This window comes from Plectrocnemia conspersa, unplaced genomic scaffold (assembly GCF_051122295.1).
Source record: "Plectrocnemia conspersa isolate PC_06_02 unplaced genomic scaffold, ASM5112229v1 ptg000006l, whole genome shotgun sequence".
Taxonomy (NCBI): Eukaryota; Metazoa; Arthropoda; class Insecta; order Trichoptera; family Polycentropodidae; genus Plectrocnemia; species Plectrocnemia conspersa.
In genome coordinates, this window is record NW_028277170.1 from 5,766,609 (window position 1) to 5,791,651 (window position 25,043).

At 26.5% G+C, this 25,043-nt stretch overlaps 2 protein-coding genes across 3 annotated transcripts in view; one reads left to right on the forward strand and one right to left on the reverse strand.

The window, feature by feature from the left end:
• The window catches only part of LOC148234095 (frequenin-2), a 260,251-nt gene that overhangs the window by 12,373 nt on the left and 222,835 nt on the right, over positions 1–25,043 (reverse strand). The gene's annotated exons all lie outside the window — the stretch shown is intronic.
• LOC148234096 (uncharacterized) lies at positions 21,853–23,093 on the forward strand. Its single transcript, XM_088187632.1, has 2 exons — positions 21,853–22,004; positions 22,083–23,093. The coding sequence occupies exons 1-2, from the start codon at positions 21,990–21,992 to the stop codon at positions 22,929–22,931; spliced, it is 864 nt and encodes a 287-aa protein (XP_088043758.1). The 5' UTR covers positions 21,853–21,989; the 3' UTR covers positions 22,932–23,093.

Sequence of the window (25,043 nt, forward strand, 5' to 3'; positions counted from 1 at the left end):
CTACCGAAACCTTGATTAAACGTTTTTCATATTCACACACTCTTTTTTTATTGAAAACGATTGAAATATATTGTTAATCAATATTATTATGGTTATATCCGATCTCTCAGAAATCGCAATATTGCGGCTCGTGGATCCACTGCACGACCTTCGACCTCAATTGGCAAGCAATGCCTGTTATCAGTTATGAAACGAATTAAAATGTGCACTAGTGTCATAATCGTCTAAAATAATGTTATATAAATACACATCATAATGTCAATTACGTAATCTGACATATATAATATTATAACCGTATTCATTGTAGTGCGTTCAATCAAATGGCATAAAGGTTAAGAACGCGCACAAATGTCAGCTCAAAGCACGAAAAGAAAGATATATATATATATTTATATATATCTGTGTGTATGTAAAGTAAAGTAACTCAAATGTGTCAGTCAGAACGCGAATGTATGTGTGTAAATATGACACTCTCCAATCACTTTCGAGTGCGTGACGTATGCCTAAAAAGTTTGACGACCTTCACCCGTCGCGTTAAACAACTTATCAAGCACTTTGATAAATCAATTTACCAATTGATCTAATAAAAGCCCAATGTCTGTCTGTAGTAGAATGTAAGCGTCCAAATTTTCCATATTTTGATATTATATTATTTTTTATAATTATTATTATTAGCTTGTATTGATTTTAACAATATTAGTACGAAAAAGAGTCGATAAACTTGAATAATAAAAATTGATATGACACAGGACTGTGTTAATAATTGTTATCGTATAGTAACACTCGTAGTTGTCTGACGTTTGACGCTTCAAATAAAAACATTTTAACATTTTATTATAAACTATGCCGATTAAATTTTTAAAATCGTACGTGATTGCGTTTCGGAATTACGACAGCAAACATGTTCATTTGTGATATGCTGACATATTAGAGATGCCATCAAATTCATATTCTTTCGTTTTATTGATTTAATTTTTATTGAGTAAACATACTTCAAGATTCCCATAGCTAGTTTTTTTTTATTATTTTACTTTGCTTCAAAAACATTAAAATAAATTATTTGTCAGATAAGAGAGCCAATAGTAACTGAAAAAAAAAATATTCTCAATAAGAGTATCACTAATGAAATTATCGTTATTTCACAAAATAGAACACATAATTATATATTTTGGTCAAACGATATTCTCTCAAATTTGTTATTTACTATACAAAAAAATATATACCACCGCAATAAATTTTATTTATGAGCTGAAGGATACGGTCCGTTGTGCAAAAATACAAACAAACAATTACACAATTTGCCAAATAAAAAATTAATATATTTGTAAAAATGTGTGCAAAAATACAAACAAACAATTACACAATTTGCCAAATAAAAAATTAATATATTTGTAAAAATGTGTGCAAAAATACAAACAAACAATTACACAATTTGCCAAATAAAAAATCAATATATTTGCAAAAATTATTAAGTATATTATCTTGAAGCCAATGATCGAGCGTAGGACATTGTTTATAGACTAAAAAATTTGACTAAAGTGAGTCATTCAAATTGTATCTTACTTTCATATACTTTTAGTTCGTGCTTATTGCATGTCTTAGATATGTATATTTTTTAGCTTACAATATTTATGAATATTATAAATACCATTAAACATTATCATAGAATTTTTTTAGAATAACTGAATAATAAACTAGAGAAATTTAATACTTGATATAATTATTTAAAATATATTTTTGCTATATATTGACATTAATTTATTATTAGGTACATGTAGCATATAAGACTTTTATCTTAGTTCTCATGGGATAACCTCGTTATTTAATCTGCACTACTTGTCGTACTCTGTCTTCAATATATTCCCTCTCCTGTAAATTTAATATTACTTTTACTATCATTCATATTCTGTTTGGATCATATTTCGAAAACAAAATACAGCTGTATTGTACATAATGCGCTCGAATTGTGCACGTATGGACAGCCTGTATGTATAATACATACATATGTGTTGGATCTCGTCAGACAAACGAAATCGAATCCACTTCCAGGCGGTCAATTAGGCTCTCGAGTGAAACTCGATGTAACCACTTTCATCTTCGGCGAACATCGACATATAAAATTTACGAAATGTGACTTTTAAACCCGTAATAAATTTTATTTTATACCTCTACATACAAAGTTATTTTAAGGAAAAAAAATAAAAGTTGAAATTATTACCAATGTCTTTAAATTATAATGAATCTAATCGAATCGAAATATATAATGAAATTTCCAAGTGATAATGTATCTATAATAAAGAATTGAAATCGATTGCAAATAATTTAATGTTGTACATTATACAAATCATTAACTGTCACAATTAAATATATATTTATATAAACTATTTTTTTTTTTGACTAAAACTATAAAAAGTTCGAAGCTTTATCACTAAAATTGCTTGAGATACTTCATGATCAATATCAATATTGCTACCACCATATCTCAATCTTTCTGTTTCACTGCTGATATTTTAAATATCCAATCTTTCGATGATTTGATGTTATCAACTAATTTAGATCAATCGAAATATTTCATTATTCTCACACATTTTTTTATTGCTCTAAAAAATGTACTTTTGAAAATATTAATTAGGGTAAAAGGGTTTACAATTTTTTTCTACTGTAGTTTTACTGATAATGTTCATGAATTAATTTCTATATAATTTAATAAGATTTTTTTAATATCATAAATTAACATCCTTTATTAGAACTCTTATTAAGGAGTCCTAAAAAGATAAAATACTGATACATACAAATATTAAACGAAAGATTAAGATTTTATGACTAATCTAGATTTTGTTGTATATAAATTTATTTATTTAATTATATATAGAAAGCAAACACTACTTTAATACATTTTATTAGCGCAAAATGTATTAAACTACTAAACATTAATTCTGTGTTGATTTAAACTAAAAAAATATTTTTGTTTACCTATGAATATTTAAAATTTACATTTGTAATATAAATCTTGTTGAAATTTTAATTGCACGATTTCAACACATTAAGTTGTAAATAATCAATAGATTTGCATAAATAATAGTTGTATGTGTAATACAGCATAAAAAACAACTTCGATAATCGATGGATGTGCATAAATGCGAATCTTATTGTATCTTGAATCTTGTTCGAACCTTTCTCTTTTTTGGGTTTTTTAATTTGCATAAGAATCGTATAAGTACTTATTTTAAAATTAGCATAATTTAAATATGTATAGTAAATGTTTCTAAGTTATTATTACGAGTTCAAGTTTTTTATAGATAGAACGCATTTTTCTATTTTAATTTTTGTGTTTTGAGGGAAAACCAAATTTCAATACAACCTTCACCTACAAAAATATCTAATTTTATAATATATGTATGTACTAGTTTATAATAAAGATTAATATTACCATTCCAAGGATATGATCGATTATTTTATTAGATTCGAGAATATCACAATACGAATTTTAATACCTGCCAACTAAAGTTATACGTGATTATTATGTATTATATCAAGTAAATATTAATAAATTAAAACTTTTATTTACACAATTAACAATTTATAAAATGTTGAGTAATTTAGATGATTATTATTGCTCTTATATTAGTGGAACTTATAACACAATATAATGAAATTCGTTGTTTCCGTTAGTTCTTAAATAATATCTTACGTTTGCCTGAATATTATCGTATCCAATACAACATGTCATTAACAAATTATTGTTGTTACAAAAAGACTATAAATTTAATATAAAATGTCAAAAATACATTTGTAATTATTTTTTTTTTAATTATGACAGATCATGATATATGGTTCAAATTTAGCTCTGAAAGTAAAAGTTTTACATAAAAAAATAATATTTTTATTATATGAATAATATGTGCAGTTTTTTGGTGTTGTATATTGATACATTAGGTATTTGTTACTTATTTTAGAGTAAAATTTTTCTCACTGATTTATAAAAATTCAATAAATTGGCCTTGAATAACTTTTTTTAGTTAACATGCAAGAATTTGGTACACGTAATAATCATTGCACACATCACGTATGTTCATATATAAAATATATGTATATATAAATATATATATATTTATAACATCGTTAGAAAATCGTTAGAATCAAGAAAAATTCGCTCTCCACGCCCACATTCATTAATTAACATAAAATGTCGTATTCAATAATATTTTCCTAACGATTGCCTTTTTTTGACACTCGCGTATCACGTAACATTCTGAGGTCACTGCTGGGCAATATTTATTGAAAAATTGGGTACTGTAAGATAGAATATCAAGTAGTATTGAATGCATACATAGAGAATCGTCAATATCAAAACACCAGGCGAAAATTGGTAAAGTTCCGAACTTGCTACCGAAGTAGAATTCTATTAGATAGAAAACCGGTGAAGCTTGACGTTACTGAGAGATAAACTTACTTCGTTATTTATATATATGGCTAAAGTCAAATAAACTAATTTTAAATGATTTTGTGTAAAACGACAAATTTACAAAATAAGGTTTGCTCTGTTGCTTAAACTATAGATATAGCAAATTAATTACTAATGTTTCATTAACACGATGTTTTTAGAAAAAATAATTGCAAGGTATTTTTAATTTATGTATTTGTTAATAAAATAATACCACTAAAATATATTTAGCATCACTGTTTTTTTATTCATCAGATCTTCATGTATTTGGTAATCCCGAAATGAGTGTCAATTACTAATAAAACAAAAAATCACTCCTAAATGTTTAATTCAATTTGCATGATTGGAAATATAATTTTCTTTGAAATATATGACCTTCTTCCACCTCTTGATAAATTTTATAATTCCATTAGCATAAAATGCTTGAGGCTTTGATTCAAAATATTTTTCACATCGTCTGTATTTTCTCGTCTAGAATGTATTGCATTTAATAAAATAAATAGTGATCGGAAGGAGCAAGATCTAAGGAATAAGGTGGATGAGATTTTTTTATTTTTTTTTATTTTTTTCGATTAAATTAAGACCATCGTGGCCTAACAGGTTACCCCAATGCGCCACGATGGTCGAAAGCAAATTATAAATTTATAAAACATAAAAAAACGTATATATATAAATAAATATAACAATACTTAAACATAACAAAAAAAAAAATTATAAAATATTAAAATTAAAAGATATAAACCGGATCAGATCCTCGTAGCTAACATTAAATAAATCAATTTTCAATGCCAGCGTATTAAGGAGCCGTATGGCCACAGCTATAGGCGAGTCGGCAAGTGCGGATGTCCTAGCCCTAACTGCCATCAAAAGAGGTCTCGATCGTGATTCTCGAAAATGTTCCGGAACCCAAAACTGGAATTCCTCGAGAATAGCTGGATTGTCGACAGCACCTTTTAGTAGTTTGAAAAAATGCTTAGCGACATACAGCTTTCTGCGGGAATTCAGCGAATCATATCCCAACGCTCCTAAAAGAAAGGCGCTGGGATATAAGAACGGATAATAACCAAATGTCCTTTTGTAAAGGTATCTTAAATACCTTTTCTGAATTTTTTCTACTAAAAGGGAATATTTGGCTATTCGGGGATTCCAAATTATAGATCCCGATTCAAGAATGCTACGAACTAAGGTGTCATAGAGGATGCGAATAACTGACGGATCGTCAAAGTGAAAGGCATTCCTCATAACAAAGCCGAGCATCTTGGAAGATTTATCACAGACGTCGTGTATGTGTAGAGAGAACCTCCATTTGCTCTCGAAAGTGATTCCGAGATCTTTAATGGAAGTTTCTCTAGTCAAAATGTTACCACCGAGATGGTAGAAATAAGCTGATGGCGAACGGGATCGAGAAAATGACACAGTATGGCACTTTCCAACACTAAAGGACAGACGGTTAACGGAAGCCCATCTCCACAGAGAGTCTAAATCACTTTGTAGAGAGAAGGAGTCCGCAACAGATCAAATGCATTTATATAATTTTAAATCATCTGCGTACAGAAGAAAACTTGAATTTTTAATTGCTGTATTTATGTCATTAATAAATAACACAAAAAGCAGAGGTCCCAGATTGGATCCTTGAGGAACCCCCGATACAACTCTCCAGTCAAGTTCCTTGATTTTATCAATAATAAATTTCGCCACATAGAGTCGCGCTGTAGAACATTAAATTTTGATGACATTGGCTCAATTGAGATTGAGAGTCAAAGATCCTTCACCAGAAATACTCGTACTTACGTATAACTGTCCAATTTTTCCATTGATTGGATTGTTATTGAGCAATTGAACGAATTTTTAAAACCTTTTGGGATCACTGATAAAAAAATCTTATATTCATGGAAATAATTTGGTGACAGAAGAACAGGCTTCTCGATGTTTTCTTAAATTTGTGGTTGGCATGTTCTATATGTGTGTAGCTTAGTACAATATTCTAAAATCATTATAATAGTGTAAAAGTAATAATCTGCATACTTATATGCATTTTAAAAGGTAATTTCAAAGCCTTATCAATATAAGTTAATTTCTGTTACAGATCTACAAACAACGCACGTTAAAAACCACTGCGTTAAAACCATTAGTTTTGGAATGTATCTTCTTTGCTAATATATGTGCAGATGTGTTTTTATTGCTGCAAGAAAAATTCTAAAGAGTGTGAATGTCATTCAGATGTGATTTTGAATACAAAGCTATAATCAAAACCATTATTTTATAAAACCTGATTAGCTTTTTTCATTACATTAGAATTCAATTATATTTAATAAATTTATTTATATTATTAAGGTCAATATAACTTTTTGTGCAAAGCCTAACGAAAATTGTGTTGTGTGTGATATTAATGAGCAGACCTTTTCGTTTTGACGTGAAAAGGTTGAAAATTTGTTTTAATTATGACGTCAAGGGAGAATAAAAGTCAAAAAGTGTGTATGAATATATATTTGTAATATAAATTTATACGACCGTAGATTCTAGCATCGAAAATTCGCTTAAGTAGAAATGGCTTGAACTGAACTTTACCTCTAAGTTTTTTATTTGAATAATAGGATAACTGTAAAATTGTCGTTTTAATATTTGGAAAGTATGCTGCTCATACAATCTCTGTTGAGTTGCCTGTTAATTTACATCAGTATTTCTTTACAAAAATAAAAATATATATTACTGTTTTTTTAATTTACTGAATATTTGACTGGTATTTATAGATAAGAAAGGAAATATTTTATTTTAAATTAGAATATTATTTTAAATAGCAATTTCAATACCATGATATAATGATGTTGAAATTATGCATAAGTGTGGGTAAGATATTCATTAAAAATGCTCCATGGTTGTAAACTTGAATATTGACAGTGACTGCTTATAAGACAAGGTCTTCTATTAGAAAATCAAAATTTGACAGGTAGTATAGGCATGTGTCAATCAGTTGTCAATTGTCTAGATTAAGCGTATATGGATTAAGACTAAGCAGCTTTAATTCAGATCAGTATCGGTTAAAACCAAACAAAATCTATTTATTGTTTGGTAAAAATACACTACTTCATTTTTATTTTGGTATATTTAAAACAAATACGTTGATTGATATTATAAAAGAGTACGTCATTTTTAAGATTGACCATCGATTTTTTTTCAATAGCTAATTAATTTCGCGTTATAGATTCAGTGTCATCGAAAATCGTATCGCGTGTTCCGGCGTCACACTCTTAAAATCTGCAGTCGCCTTGGCCGGTTTTATTTTTTTTTCTTCTTCGCTTCTTCTTCACCTCCTCTTCTTTTCAATATTTTTTCTCCTTGACATTTGCAGAAATAGAAAAAGGCAAATTGGAAAAAAGTCAAAATTAGCCGAACCTTACACTGCTCGGAGCAAGCTATTTATGCATTCTCGCACCATCTTCTACGGCGACATTTCAATTCAACCGATTATCATAACCGCACTCCACTTGCGAACCATCTCTAAAAAGCCTTGAAATACCACCTGAACTTACACATATGTGAATGTATGAACACACATTCATATTATGTATTTTTAATTTTTTAATAAAATAAACAATTGCGTTTTGGTTTTTGTAACTATAAAAATGTGTGTCAGTTTTTTCACGTTATAATAATTTTTTTGCACATAAATGTTTAAATGTTAAAATAACGTTATAGTAAAATTATTATAAATTTGAAAATTAGGTAAAATAAATTTTAATAGTAATCAAAACAATATATAAGTGATAACATGAAATAAATTATAATAAAAATATGGTTGTATAATTTTTTTTACTCTTAAGAAATATTTATAAATATAAAGATTGAGTTTATTATTCCAGTAGAAATTAAATTATTTATTTATATTATTAGAGGCATCCTTTAAATAAATATCAATTATTTTATGGACCAACTTTAAGCTGTATTTTATTGATTTTGAATACATTTGAAATGGAGGAAGGTAATAATAAGTAAACAAATGTATTAATAAAATATTTTTTTTGTATAGGTTCTCGCCTTATGTTATTAAGGCGTTATCGGGTTATTTGCGTATCGTTTCGGCTGGATCACACTAGCCATCTTCGGACGAATTTGATCGAAGATGGCTGGTCTGATCCAGCCGAAATATCGCGGTAAAAATTTAATTTAAATGGTATTCAAATATCATTTAAATTAAATTTAAAACAGTTTTTCCTATGCCACGAAGCAGAAAAAAAGCAAAATGTATCATTTTTTTTTCTTTACTTTAGAAAGTCAAATCTAAAGTTGAACGAATAAATACAATGTAAAATAAAATTGTTAAACATCATATATTTGCATGAAAGTTTTCAGTGATTTATAAAGTTTTGTCCACTTCTTGACTGACAAATATCGATTCATATTTTTAATGTTGGTGTGACTGAATAAAATCCGAGAAACCACAAATCAACGTATGGTAAAGGATCGAAAAGTGGCCCAGGATGAGTTTGACGAACAAAAGTGCCAAAACTGTCTTGAGGTAATAATTATATTCATTTCATGATTTCATGAAAAAAAAATGGGAATAGAATTTAGAGCATATATTAAACGCAATATTTTTTCAGGATTGCTTTCCGAAAATGTATTCGCGAAATTAACGAATCATTTATCTTTCGTAAATGGTAGTCTGATTGACATGTTTCTAATGTAAAACGTACGGAAAAGTGCAAACTCAAAATTAAATTGACTCTTTCAACGTAGATTAAAATGATTTTAAATCAATAAGAGGATCATTTAAAAAAAATCGTAATGTGAAATATTTAGCAGCTGCAGCACGTTTATATATTTTTTTAAATTAAATTAAAACCACCGTAGCTTAATAGATAACCCCAATGCGTCACGATGGTTATTATTTCAATACATAAAAAATATGTAATTAAAATAATACATATAAAGTAGCAAATAAAAAAATCATATATCTAAATTAAATGATATGAACGATCGTCGACGTTATAGACCCAAAACTGAAATTCTTCGAGAATAGCTGGATTGTGGACAGCACCCTTCAGTAGCTATAAATCCAACATCTGGAACGTCATTTGGGAGTGAAGGGGGGGACGTGGAAATATAAACTAAGCCAACTCATATCTCAGGGAAAATAAGCGAAAGAATAAGTACAGACTGAATTCGCATCTCACATATTGCTTCATATTTTGTCTGCATGCGATATTATACTTTGTTTTGAAAATGTGAAAGCTATCCTTACCGATACTACTATGAGATAATAATATAAAAGGACTGATTGGAGTATATTCAAAACAAATTTTGATCAATAGGAGAGCACAAAAATCACTTCTCAGAAGGCAAAAATTCACGTCAAAAGCAATAAGAACGTGTCGGCGCTGTCGCAGTGGGAGCGTTCCCACTGGGAGAGCGACGGCACGATTTTATTGCTTTTGACGTGGATTTTTGACTTCTGAGAAGAGATAATTGTTTTTTGCGCTCTCCTATTGGTCAAAATTCGGTTTAGATATGCTTCAAGTTAATTATGATATTGCTTTTGAAACATAAAAAATACCGTAAAAAAGATGCTGGAACGCCGTTCCCTGTCTATAACTATGATATATAGTCATTTTATTATAAATAGTCATTTTATTGTAAATAGCAAACGTTTTCTAAAGATTAGTAAATATTATAAATTAGTTCATTTTAATTTAATTAATCGTTTTCTTCTATCAGAGCCTCAATAATTATAAGTGCAAGCGTGTGCAATATGAATGTAAAATTGTGAAATGATTCATTATGATTTTTAGTTCAATGTTGAAGGATCGTGATGTAAAAAATCATTGATACGTAATTATTATGAATGCTTCAAACCAATTAATAATATTTTGCAAATTAAAAATCAACAAATTACATATTTTTCTATTTATATCTATTACATTGAAAGCTTTAAACTTAATAAAAATAAAAAAAATGCTTTAATAGCATTTTTTATTTACATAATACTGTATTTTAAGTGAAAAACATAATTATTATTTTTTATAATATAGAGAGCATATTAAATATTAATACTAAAGCCGTTAATTTTTATATAATGTCTGAGTTTTGATTAATTATCTATATTAATTTCTTGATGCGCTTCATTTATTAAAAAAAAAAAAATAAAGCAGGAAATCAATTTTATTACATTTAGAGATTAAAATATCGATAAATTCAAATAAAAACCATTTAAATTAGAGTTTTAAAATTTCCATATGCAAATTTTGCATTGGCATTTCAACAAGGTTTAGAATGCAACAGATGTAGAAAAATATTCAATATCGTTTACAAAGAAATTATATTAATGGATTTATAAACTTTATTAATCGCTAATCGCGTTGGTTGTAAAATATTACTGTATTTTTTATTAAATTTTTAGTTTCACTAATATATTATATAAAATAAGACGAACACATTTTTGGTTAAGCAATTTTTAATTATATGTATACACGTTTGAAAGGTGTAAGTAATGCGATGGACGTTACGAAAAAAATATATAAAAATAATTGATTATATCCGATTGAACATTTGCACCGGTTATGATGTAAATTATTTTTTCCGATTATTTTAAATATTTGATTCTTAACAAAATAAGTTTTATTGAGTATTTACAAGTAATAATAATGTATTTACAAACCAAGGACGGGTAGGAAATTACAGGGCTTATTATATTGTAGATTTATATAAGGAATTAGTTTTTGATATTAAATTTACTTTTGCGGTAAAAGAGAGGGTATAGTTTTGTTCTGGTTGTTTAAGTTTACAGAATTAGCATCTATATGAGAATTTCGCGCACGATTTTTTAGTCTAGAAATTTGTTCAACATTTACTGATTTATCGACAGCGTAATGTTTTTTCTTCTTCTATGAGAAAACATTACTGCGACGCTTTTAGGGGAATTGCAGTTGCATTTGTCGAACTATTTTTCAATCTTTTTAATTTTTAAAGTCAAATAAAGTCATAAAATGGCCGTGTCAGTTGAGAAATCATTCGTAAATATTGTGAATTGTAAGTCATAAAATGTACCATTAGGAAATAATTTCAGGAGATAACGGTCTTGCAAGCTTACAGATAATTTTTAATTTTAATTCGAAAGTTTTGTTTTAAAATAAGTTTAATATTACAACTGAAGCTACTGGAAAATTAAATTTAGTTAATTCTTATATAATGCCTGCGTTAAAAAACAGTACTCCTATAGTCATTTTTCTGTCAAAGTCGGTTTGGATATATTTTACAACCCATGGCAGAATGAGAATATTTGAAGCAAAATTCTTCACCGGATAAGATATTTTTATTATTCATATTTTTTAGTACTATATTTTCAATTATTTTTCGTAGATTTTGCTCGCGACTATTTTATATATAACTAATTGATTTTTGTCAATACAAATATCCATTAAAAATAAATAAGTATATACATGAAGAACTACATTGGTTATTGGCCTTAAACTTCGCTAAAAAGATTTAGTATTTTATATGTAGTATTATTTTTTTCGTTGCTAACTTCAGACGATACGTATGTATTAAAAAATATTTTTTTTTTTGTATATAACTATCATATACATTTAGAAATAAACGGCTAAAAAGCATAAACTGCATATTTTCGACCAAACATAATATAGAAAGATAAATACATTTATAGAATCAGTCTATCGCGTCACTTTTAAAATAAAATTTGATTTAACAGGACTATAACATTTGACTATATGCTTTTGTAGATATCCTTGTTATTAGTTAAATTAAAAATAAGATTCGTCCTCAGTACTTTGTATTATTGTCGATATTAAGAATTCTCTATATAAAATACATGAGACATTTCACAACAGATTTTATATATTTAGCTGCCTTTTTAATATATTGCTATCTTGAATTCCCTGATATTTATTCTGTATATTAAAAATATATTCAATTACTACAAAAATAATGCCTTCACTTTTAAAATTGTCAAATGCTAATTCTCGCTTAATACCAATAATTAAAAAAAATGTTTTACTTGAATGAAACATTTACAACAGTGCATATATTATAGTAAAATAATAAAACTTATTTTATAAAAGACGCACATTAATCACTTTGAAAAAATAGATTTACATACATTAACCAAACATTTCGGTGATCTTAATCGAATCGATGTCAAAAGTTTCGTTTTTTTCCATTTTTTTTGCACTTTCGATCTTGAAATACCTCAAACCCTGTCAATAAACTATTACGCAAGTCACAGCATTCAATCGGGTTTTCCAACTTTTCGCAACTTATATCCTGTTTGGCTACATATGCTAATTTTAAACATTAGAGCCACATACACATTTACCTATCTAAAGGTTGGTTCGTTGACCAGATCTATTCGCACATTTTTTTATTCCATAATTGCTTGATAACTATTTGAACACTGTAAGTAAAATTGGCACTAAGTGCCAAAATTATTTTTTTATAATCTTTAATAATATTTTTGTGACACTATAATTAATATTAATAAAACTAAAATGCAAGAAAAATAATGTATTTTTATTTTAAAATCGTTTTTAATTTAACATAAATATTTTAATTTTAGGCACGTCTTATTAAATTAAAGCATATTCTTAATAATTAGGTAATGAATCGACTGGACTTGAATTAAAATCAAATTCAAAAAATGACCTGTGGCATCATTGCCAGAATCAAACCACATGACTAAGTTTTTATTTAAGTTGACGTCGAATATACGGATTTTGACGAGGCCTTTGACAAAGTTTCGTATGGGTTATTAGTAAATTAGTTGTCGGACATTGGTTTCTAGGATGATTTAATTTGGTTATTTTTTAGTTATTTAATCGTATCAATTTGTAACTTATGGTTTCCGATTACTTAAAAATATTCACCCTTTCGATGGTTTATCGCGAGCTCAACCTATTTCTTCTGTTTTTTATGTTATTTATTAATGACATAAATACGCAGTAACAAATTCAAGTTTAAGATCATATATCTTATTGATACTATTAAATTAAGTTTGGCACTTAAGGCGTTTTAAAAAGCGAACACATATTTAAAATATATTTTGGCACTTGATGCTTACTAAGAAAAGAGCTGTTCAACTTCTAAAATTGTGATAAATTACTACATATTTTTTATATTTTTTTTTTGCTTAAAATGCTACTAAACGCTTTTATTTTGTTGTATAAAAAATCAGTTTTGTACGTAAAGCGATTGTAATAAACCAGATTTTACTACAATCTTGTTACGACCAATATAAAGCATTAAATGGTCGTAACATTGTGTATAATAAACACTAATGAAATTTAAAAATCTGTATTAAAGCAAATACGTGATATTAAGGGCTTATATCTAAATTACACTTCTTAGCACATTAAAAATATTTAAAAAAATTTATAATAAAAATATAAATTAACCAACACATAAAACCTCATTTGAAGAATTTTTACTTAGTGTATCACACATAATAACAATTATTGATTATATTTACTGTTAAAAGTATATATTAAAAATAACTTTTATGGCAATCTGAACTAAGAACGTTAGTAAGATTTTTTCCTTTTTTTAGTAAAAAACTTTAAATCAAATTATAGATAATAAATTATAAATTTCAATATTTAAAAACAATATTTAAGATAAGCTTTCATGTCGCATTAATAATAGTTTATTTTTTCAATTTTTAAAACAAATTTTACCTTATTGTATAATATAATATTAGAAAGTAGTTGAAAGGAGCTTTGGCATAATGTTTTTTATTGCAAAGTATATATTTTTTTTGTATTAAATTTATTATCCGCATGATCATTTTTAAACAAGTAGTTTTCCGTTGCTTTTTATGTCAGATATGCATAAAAGAAATATGTACTTTATATGTATATATATGAGATAAGAAATTATATCGAGAAATATTTTGCATAATAAATTTTCTAAATATTGTATTATTTGATAAATATTTATCCGATCTCGGACTTACGCCTCGGTCCCTGTACAAACAATCCCCTCCAGGACAAGCACTGACGCCTTCCAGAAGGAGATATTCATAATGATCCCTGTAAAAACTCGCTGTATCATTAAATAATCACAAATCATATAAAAATCAACGACCAGAACGCTTTAATTGTTTGTTTAATATTTTTTTGTAGATTTTCATAAATATATGTTTTAATAAAATAGTATTTTTACTTTCAACTTAACCATGATTTTAATTTAAAATATGTTTATTTTCTGTAAATCTATATATATTATGTGTATGTAATTTGTATCACTATATAACAAAAATATTTTATTAATTATTGAAATGTTTTTAATTGCATTTTTTTTAAATAATATAACGTACAATAATAACCGTTATTGCAGCGCAGGGTAAAACAAAAACAACACACAATCGTATTTTCATGCGACGTATACGACTTTATTCTTGTGATTCGGCTCTAGCACGCGCTAATTTATGTGTGTAAAAATTGGAAAATGTGACGTTCACTGCTTTAGAGCGTCGCGATCGCGTCCCATATTCTTAACGTTGTCGCCAGATGTTAGCGCTTGCAAATGCTACTCTTGCACGAGCCATTCAGCTTCTTAAACAGCTTCCCAAACAAAAGAGTGTTTTCAAATTTATGTGATTTTTGCAGCCTATGTAGTACGTGTTTTTTTTTACTTCGTTTATTGATTCTACACACAAATATAATATTGATTACGAAAATGATATTATGATATTTATTTTCTCTCACGATTAACTTTCGATCAATTAACACCGTGTGCGAACCGCAGTGATTTATGCGATGAGTTTTCTCGATAATCTCTGACCGTAGTAGGTAGACCTTTATCATACGCGTAGGTATTATATAGCCTTTGGCCCAAAATTCGATTTCGGAATCGAACCGTCGACCTCGAAGTGTACGAAAATAAAATACGATAAATGACCGGCGAAACGCTGCCAGACCAACAGGGGATAAAAACATAATTAATCATTTAATAACGTTTACTGATAAACAACGCGTTACTGCCTTACTTTTTTTATGAGAATAATTCGCTTTTGAATATGCTTACTTCAATAATTGATAGATTTATCTGTGGCGGCCGAAAAGGGTTACGGTATCAAAATATGAAAAATGATTTACATTTTTATTGTGTGACATGTTTTTATTTATTTTGTATTACAAATCTGATCATTGTGATGTGACAGGTTTTAACAAAGTCATGATACCATTATACAAATACATATTTAAAATACAAATTAATGATAGACATGATGCACACCTAAAATAGATAAGCATCTTTCTAAGTTTCTACAATGTGTCTTGATGGACAATATACAATTAAACATTTATTAAAAAAAATAGTTATGAGGCACAGCTAAAATAGATAAGCACCACTCCACACATTTTTATCAGCTCATTGTAGCTATCGCCGAAAACATCCTTGTGTAAACTAATTGAAAAGCTGGATGGTTCGTGCAATAGGAGCGTTCTCAAGCGCTGACAATCGGATTGCAACGGACGAGAATAAGGGACGCGACCACGAATCTTTATGCCACACGGGTTGTCGATACCGCCCCTTAGCAACTTTAAAAAATGTTTTATTGATTAGACGCTACGCCGATAATGCAATGAATTATTATTCCCAACGCTCCTATCAAAAAAGCACTTGGAAACATATTGTAAATATATCTCAAATTCTCTCCAAACTTGTACTTAAATATGTATATGTTAAAAAATAAATATGGTATTTGGAATATTTTATGCATACAATTCTTCATTGCATATTTTTATAATACCCTATACATATTTACACTGTGCTGCAAAGATTATAGTAATGTTGTGTTAGAATCAATAATACAACAATATAGATAATATACATAACATTAACCATATAATGTCTATATTTATGTAATTTAAAATATTTTGTACTAAAAACCTTAAATATAAATTTTTCAATTTGTCTGCATATTTAACTGTGTTTTATTATTTTAAATTTAAATTTTGAACTAAACTATTTTTGTAATCCATTTTGATTTATCTGTTTTTATTAATTTATTTTATTTATTAAAATTATGACCTGATATGTTAACCAAATGCATAAAATATATTACAATTTTAAAATTTAAATTAATATAAATGTATAGTATTAAAATTGTATTAAAACAATATCTACATATATATTGTTAGCTTAGATATATGGAACGATATTTAATTTTTTAGTTATATGTTACTTAAAATACATTTATGTCACGAGAAAACTAATATACAAATATTATCATAATATTTTTATGCTATCGAGAGATTTTTCAAACAAATAAGCAAATAATATAATTTAAAATGAGTTTTAATATATCAAACGTATTACTAGAACTTATTAAACCGTTGTTTAAAACTAAACCTCATTAAATAACAAGTCAATATTCATATGCAGAATGCAGTAAAACTTATTTTGTACTAAGGTATACATATAATGAGTTTCTCTTGTGAATTCATATTACGAGAATAAATAATAATACTTTTAATACGTAACATAGTCGTATTTAAGGTTTTTAATAAATGCTTTCTATAATGTTACAAAAATTTTACTTTTATATCAACGATACATAGTTTAAAAAATGGATGTCAATTAACAATAAAACTTTATCAATTATTTAATATATGTATTGTAAATCCATTATTATAATTTATTTTAAAACAATATTGAATATTTTTCTACGTCAGTTGCATTATAGACCTTGCTGAAATGCCAATAAAAAATATGCATATGAAAATGGTAAAACTACAATTTAAATGGTATTTGTGTGCAGTTATAAATATTTAAATTTGTAAATGAAATAAAGATCGTTTTATCTATATGTTTTTACGCATCAGGAAATTTACAAAAATAATCAATCAAACGTCAACCATGACTTAAGTCAAATTTTGAACTTTTATTGTAAATGTATATTTATATATGCTAATAGTTTTGTAAATGTGCAAAGATGTAGAGCAAATGTGAATATATTTGACAAGTATATAAAAACATTTAAAAGTCGAAAATAATTTAATAAATAATATTTTATGGAGTATAGTTTTTTTTCATGATTCCAGTTGTTGCTATCTTGATTTTTTCATATTTTAGATTTAACAAATTAAAACAAGTTTTTTTGTGGACACAAAGCTTAGCATAAAATAACCAGATGTTCAATAAACACATGTTTTTTTAAGTTTTCATTTTAATTTAATTCATATAGCTTAAAATTAAATAGAAATTAAAACAATATATTTATTTTCCTTTTTTATAAAAGTTATCGAATATATTATTGATTTTAAACGTCATAAACAATTACTTAATAAATTTAATAATTGCCAAAATTCTTTAATTAGTTTCTAACCAGTTATATAATTGTATTTTTATGATTTACTAAGTTCAAATAAATAAAGGATTAACTAAATATATTTTTTTGCTATAATATTATTATTTAAAAATAATGCAATTATATTAGGTAATCAATAGATAAATTTTATAACAGTCAGTCATGTTTTGATCGTTAATAAAAAAGTAACTATTTTTTGAACATGTGTGTTGAATCACATCTGGACTCTGGAAAAATTGGGACCCAAAATTAACCAAATGAACAATAATACAAAATTGAATGTTATATGAATTTCTTTTAACAAAATCAGCAACTAGAGCCATCAAAAATATTTCATTACATATTCGTAAATATCAAAGATATAATAGTTCTGGATGAAGGAGATCAACAAAGATAGATGATGATGTAAGCAAATATTACTTTACCAGTCATATTCAACATTGCATTATGAAAATTGGGAAGGCTGGAGACAACGTGTATGGATTTTATGGATGTTATAAAATGTATTATATTAACAAAATATCAGTTTAAAATATGAAAAAAAATATAATTTTATTTCATCGATTTTATATTATTTATTATCTAATCAAAATATATTTTTAATTACTTAAACAACATAACACTACAAATTATTTTCGTACTAATAAATTATTATTAATAAATATTTATTTATATTATAGAGCCTATTTAATACTTAATAAATCATGCTTATGAATTTTGACAGCATGATTTATATAAAATATACTAACATTATTATGTAGTTAGTTAAATAAAAAATACTATAATAGAATTTGGTAATTATTATAATTACACAAGCTACAAAATAAAGATATACTGATGCGTGAAAGTAACTTTGTCAATAAAAAAATTAATATTAATCATATCAGTCAAATAATTAAATTAAAAAATGTATTATATCTGTAATTATTTTAATCTAATGATCAGATATAAAAAGTAAAATTGTATATAAATATGTTTAATGAATGACTAAATTAAAATAAAACTATTACGTAATTTACATGCATAGACAAAAAAAAAAGGAATTAAGAATTTAACGAAATACGTTAAATGTATAAATAAATATCAAGAAAGATAAAAAAAAATAAGATGTATGCAAATTTTTAACTGAAAGTCTTGTTATATTTGATTTTTTAAATATTCATGATTCGTTACGTAACTCGTTTCGCATACACATATTTAAGGATACAACCTGAATAATTAAATAACATAGAAAATACATACAGTTCGGGCGTAAGTTAAATAAATATTATAATAGCAAAAGTTTGTTAATATATTTAGTTATGTATTTATGTATGTTAATTTTTCTCTTCAAAATTCAATGTCAATTTTCATATTAGAACTTGTTGTTTATGAGTATTAAATAAAAGTTTGATTTATGGGGATTGAATTAAAAAAATAGTTTTAAGCTAGAGGTAGGTAAAGGTCGCAAATAAACTCATATGAAATAAATATTTTACTTTAAAAATATTTGAGTATAGTTAAGATAAAACATGTAATCTAAATTTATGTACTTTTTGACATATTTTTATGGATAATATTGCATCGTTTTTTGCAACTATATACAAGAAAAATTGCATTTTTATTATTAATTTAAAATTTATTTTCACGCGTATTTTAAGATGAGTTTTAATCGTATTTATAAAAATAGATAATACAAAAATAATATGATCTAAGATCATGGGAATGATAAATTGAAACTATATAAATACTATTCAAGTATTTTTATATTATTACCTATCTTTACAGAAGCATAAAATAATTATTATTATCTTTTATCATTTTTTACAGAATAAATATAATAGCATTGTTAATATTATAAAAGTACAAAACATATTAATTCAGAGTAATAAAATAAATTTTAGGGATATAGATAGTTATATATGTTATAGCTAAATATACAGAAGTTTAATATTATTAATGAAATATATAAAAATAAAATATAGCGATACATTAATAAAAATGTTTTTGATAATAAAATATTGTTTTTATACATAAACCTTATATTTTAATATTAATAATCACAATATTCATATTATTAATTAAGTTTTTTTAATCCAATCAACGTAAACAACTTTTGTCGAAGATAAATGAGAGTTGTTGTACAACTAAGATTATAGCATAAGACCAATATAGCTACATCCTTGAATTACTCACTTTATTATTATTATCATGAATTCTATCATATTCGGACATTGCAATAACAAAAAAATGGATTTTTCCAACCAATAAAATATATAAACCTACAGCATGATGTGACTATGAATGCTATAAAACTTCGGTTTCGGGTAGTATAAACCACAAAAATTCAGTGGTGTCCAACTTAATTGAAATAATAATAATTTATTTATTAAAATTTGGACCATAATGACATGATAGGTTAGACTAGGGGTCCGCAGACTTTTGGAACAGAAGAGTAGCACAACAGTTTAAAATTTTTTCGAGATCCATAAATATTCATAAAAATTCAACAAATTTATATTTTAAAATATTTTATTTATTAAGTTAAGAAGATTTCTTGAATTTACACGCATTCCTTAAAATTATTGTAAACAATACTCTTAGATTTTTTCTGACAGTTTCTATATATTTGTTACATGTAATTTGCAGTTTTTAATTTTAGGCATGACATCAAATTTCCGGTTATTTGGCTTCTTAAAATATGGTTCATGTTTAAAAATGTTCAACTGGCCATATGAGTTCGGAAGACTATTCCAAGTATTAAAATCATATCTTTTATTTGTGTTACGACTTTATATTCCATTTTTCTCTTTCCAAATTACAAAACTACAAATTTAAAGCTCTATAGCTTTTTCAACCACCAATTGTATTTCAAAAGTGCTCGTGTCAATATCAAATGGACAGATTTTTTTTTAATAATATACTAAAACGTTATACAATGTAATATAGAAGCGTATTACTAGGAAAGAAAAAAATATTTGCTTACAAAATGATTATCGGTATTCAAATATGAGTTTTTTCTGCTTTTTGACTGTAAAGAAAAAAATATCCTATTTGCATATATTTAATAGTTTAATTTTGGGCATAATTAATAATTGAACCAAATTTTATATAAGCGAAATTAATATGGATTTCAATAATCACTAGCAACCTAATACAATTATCTAATTATAAATTCAGCTGAAACAATCTCAACATGTACATTGCCGTAGTAAATGTACGACAATGTGTAGAAACTGTAATTAAAGCAAACAATACAAGTGTTATGTCCTTCCTGTAAAGCAGACCATTCTGGAGATTTACTAATGAGGTGATCAATATGTCACTATTATTAAAAGGTTAAGAAATTATAAATGCATCACTAAGAATTATGTATTAGTTACGTACACTAATTTCATCTTGCCTTTATGATTATTTACAGTTTAACAAAAATAAACCGCCATATTGCCTCAATAAATAAGCAATGGGTTAGCCAATCGAGAAATTAAAAGTCAAAAATGCACTGAATTAATAACTCAAAGTGATAGGAAAACGTAGCAGAAAAGTTTGTAAGAATATGCTTAACACTTTTTTTATTGACATTTCTATTATTGCTATTTGCATTATATGTTTATTTTATATTTTAAATTACTTTTGGATATTTCTCAAGATATGATTATTAGATCGTTATCTTATTTTGTTTGTAATACGTTTGATACAACATTTATTTCAGAATTAATTTTAGTAAATTATGTATTAAAATGGTTATGTACGCAAAGCTAACATTAAAAATCATTGTAAAAAGGAAAGATACTCTTAAATGTCTTGCACTTTATTACTTCACTAGTATTTGACACTCCTCCAAATTTTATACTTATATATGGAAGTATATTCACTAAGGACTATCTGGTCTATTCATAGAAAATATGATTGACGCATTGTGCATCTTTGAGATTTATTTCACTTGAGTTTATGTATAATAAAAATATGCTGCTGACCACAATCTTAGTTATGGATACGGGCACATATTTTTCTAAAACATGGAAATTTGGGTCCACTGAAGGTCAACCACTATTCTATAGGTCCTTGTGCGATACACACATATAGCGCATCTGATATTCAGTGACGATAAACAAGATTCGTCAGAAACAGGAATATTAATTCAATATCAATTTTCCTATTATCATATAAATATGTGGACGGACACAATCGACTATCAGTTCACAGGCGAAATTGACAGAGCTAGCACAATAAAAAAACACTAACATGAAGTTCCTTCTGGTGAGTACTATATAAATGTAATATGAACAAATAAATGTATCCATTTAAGATCTAATACTACTTTAATGTATATTTCAGTGCTTAGCAGCCACTTTGGCAATCACCCATGCCGCTTCCGTTGGATACAATTACGATGTACCCAAGGGTAGCTTCGATCTTGGAACTTCTTCGCTAGGCTTGGGGACCAACTTTGGTTTATCCACTGGAAATTTCGGCCAATCTTTTGATAGTAGCTTTGACCAATCTGCTAATTCTCAGGGTTTCGGTCAAGATTTTGGCGCTGTACAACAAACTAACTTGAACTTGCCCACTCTAGAGACTACGCAGTTCTCATCTGGTTATGAATCTTCCGGAACCTTTTCATCTGGAGCTGGTCTAAAGCAAGCGGGCAATGCTAAAGTAAGGAAATACTATTATGTGTACGAAGCACCGGAAGAGAAGAGACAGCAGCACACCACAAAGACTGTTAACGTGCCTGCTGAGAAGCGATACAACATCATCTTCATCAAAACGCCCAACCTAGGCAGCAGGAGCAGCTCGATTATCAACCAACAAGCTAGAGTGGAAGATAAGACTATCGTTTATGTCTTGGTCAAAGATGTCGACGAGAAGTCTATCGAAGAAAACATCAAACCTCTGCCTGTTACGCCGCCTCAGAAACCACAAGTTGTCTTCATCAAGTACAAGGGCAATAAGAAGATATCTGACAACAAGGAAGGCATCTCTGGAGTCAGCATACTCAACGGTGGAACCAGCGGTGCTACTGTAAGCGAAGAACAGATCAACCAAGAGCTCGCTGAAGCAGGAGGCTTGAGCGCAGTCGCAACTGCCAATTTAGAAAGTGGAGGTTTCCTGGACGGTCAAGGTGGTGTTATTACCCAAATAGTTGACGGCAAATTTGAAAATTACGGAACGCCCTCCTTCTAAACTCGACCATTTCCAAAAAAGTACGTATTCTTAAATAATAGCCATTTGTATATATCACGGTGTGTATTGTATGAACAATATTATTTAAATGTTCTATTATATGTATATATCGACACCTTTATCGAAAACGATCTAAAATATTAAATTAATATTTTATTTTAATATGATTTTTTATTTATCTTTCTTTTTACTCTACGTGGCGAATAGCATGCGAATGTAATTCATGTACATATTTGTGTTTGAATTTTCAGTAATTACTTGAATTTTAAAAACACACGATTAAATAAATGCGAAAACGTAAGTATTTTCAATAAGCAAAATATTCTAACTGAATAAATTTTAGCATTAGAAATATTAGATATTTATATAAATATGTCTATAGAATTTAAATGTTATAATATTACGAATTTTTATAGGCATTTAATTTAGGCATCTTTTTAATATTAAAAAAAAAAGATATAGATGGTTCTACAATAATTTTATTACACTTAAATATATAGCATGCTAAAATATTTTTATTACAAAAAAATGACTAGTTAATTAGTTTTTACTTAAGTAAAACAAATTTAAACTTATATTTTTTTCGATAAATAAATAAACAGATATATAATATTTAAAAGTATTATATTAATTCTCTAAGCTTTAACAATTTTTTTTTTAAATAATGCATTTTTTTATTAAATTATTAAAACTATGTTAAAATTGGAACGCTTAATTTAAAATATATTTTTCATATCGCCAAGTTTGTGATACTAAAATATTATTTAATTTAACTAATATATGAAAATATTAAATATCAAAGGATTTTAAATTTATAAAATGATTTAAAGAAAAAATATTTTGTATTGTTTTTCTAAAAAAAGTTGGAACATACATATATTAAAAAAACTAAATTCGTATAGCTTTTTTCATGGCTAATTAGAATTTTCGCAAATATAATATAATAAATATAAAATTGAAAGCTTAAGTTAAATATAATATATTTCTTAGTTCATAAATATTGTTAAGCAATATAAAATATTATTGAAAAAGTTTTTTTCTTTTAATAAAAAGTAATTAAGTAACTGGATTAAATCGTAAATATTTATAAATAATATATACTATATATATAATTATAATCTCTTATTTCTCTATATATTTTAAAGCATGTTGATAAAAACATTTTAATAAATACGAGTCTAATATGATATAGTATTATCATGTTGCATAAAAATTAATATAAATATATTAAAATATCCTGGAAACAAAACCAATTTAAAAAGTCTCACAAGAAAAATATTTTTATATTCCTTCTAACTAGAATAAGTCTTTAAAATTTTAAGTTATAATCTGATAAATGTAATTTTATTTCATAAATTAATTATGCACATATGGTAACAATACAAAAATATTTATAAATATAAAATAATTTATTATAATCATATAATTACAACTTTAAAGATATTTATTGCTTAGTTAAAATTAAATTATTAGTATTTAAATATTTTTATGGATTTTCTCGGATATAAAATTTAATTAGCTGGTTTCATGTTCCTTTCGCATTGTTTATGCGGTTTAGTATACGTTAAGTTTAAAGCGAAGCCTCGCAATATAATTTTGTACTTTAGAGTTACTATCAACTTATTCTAAAGAAAGGAAGAACTAAAGCGGTTATTTTCTAGTTAACTTTATATTTGTAATGTCAAATATGTAGATGACTTTTAGTGTGAGATAAATTATAGTCCATTTGCCAAACATGCGGTAGAAAATATTGACACATTTTTGCCTTTCGCCATCTATTGTTTGGAGCCGATTGTTTTGCATGAAGCAGTTATGTATTAGATGATCGAGTATGACTAAGAAGAATTATAGGTCATCTGTGGCTATTGTAAAAGTCTTTTACAATTTTTTCTTCTCAACCTATTTCTCGATGGTTATTTTTTTATCATCTAAATTAAATTAATTTCATCATAATGTAAATTAAAAATTGCTGCAAAATCTCACGAAATTGTGCAAAATTTATAATTGACGCCCGTGTGAAAATAACCGTTTAAAAACAGCGTTTAGATTTTATCTGCATATTTTTAATTAAGAAAAAGTCATAAACAAGCCATATTTTATATGTTTCGCTTA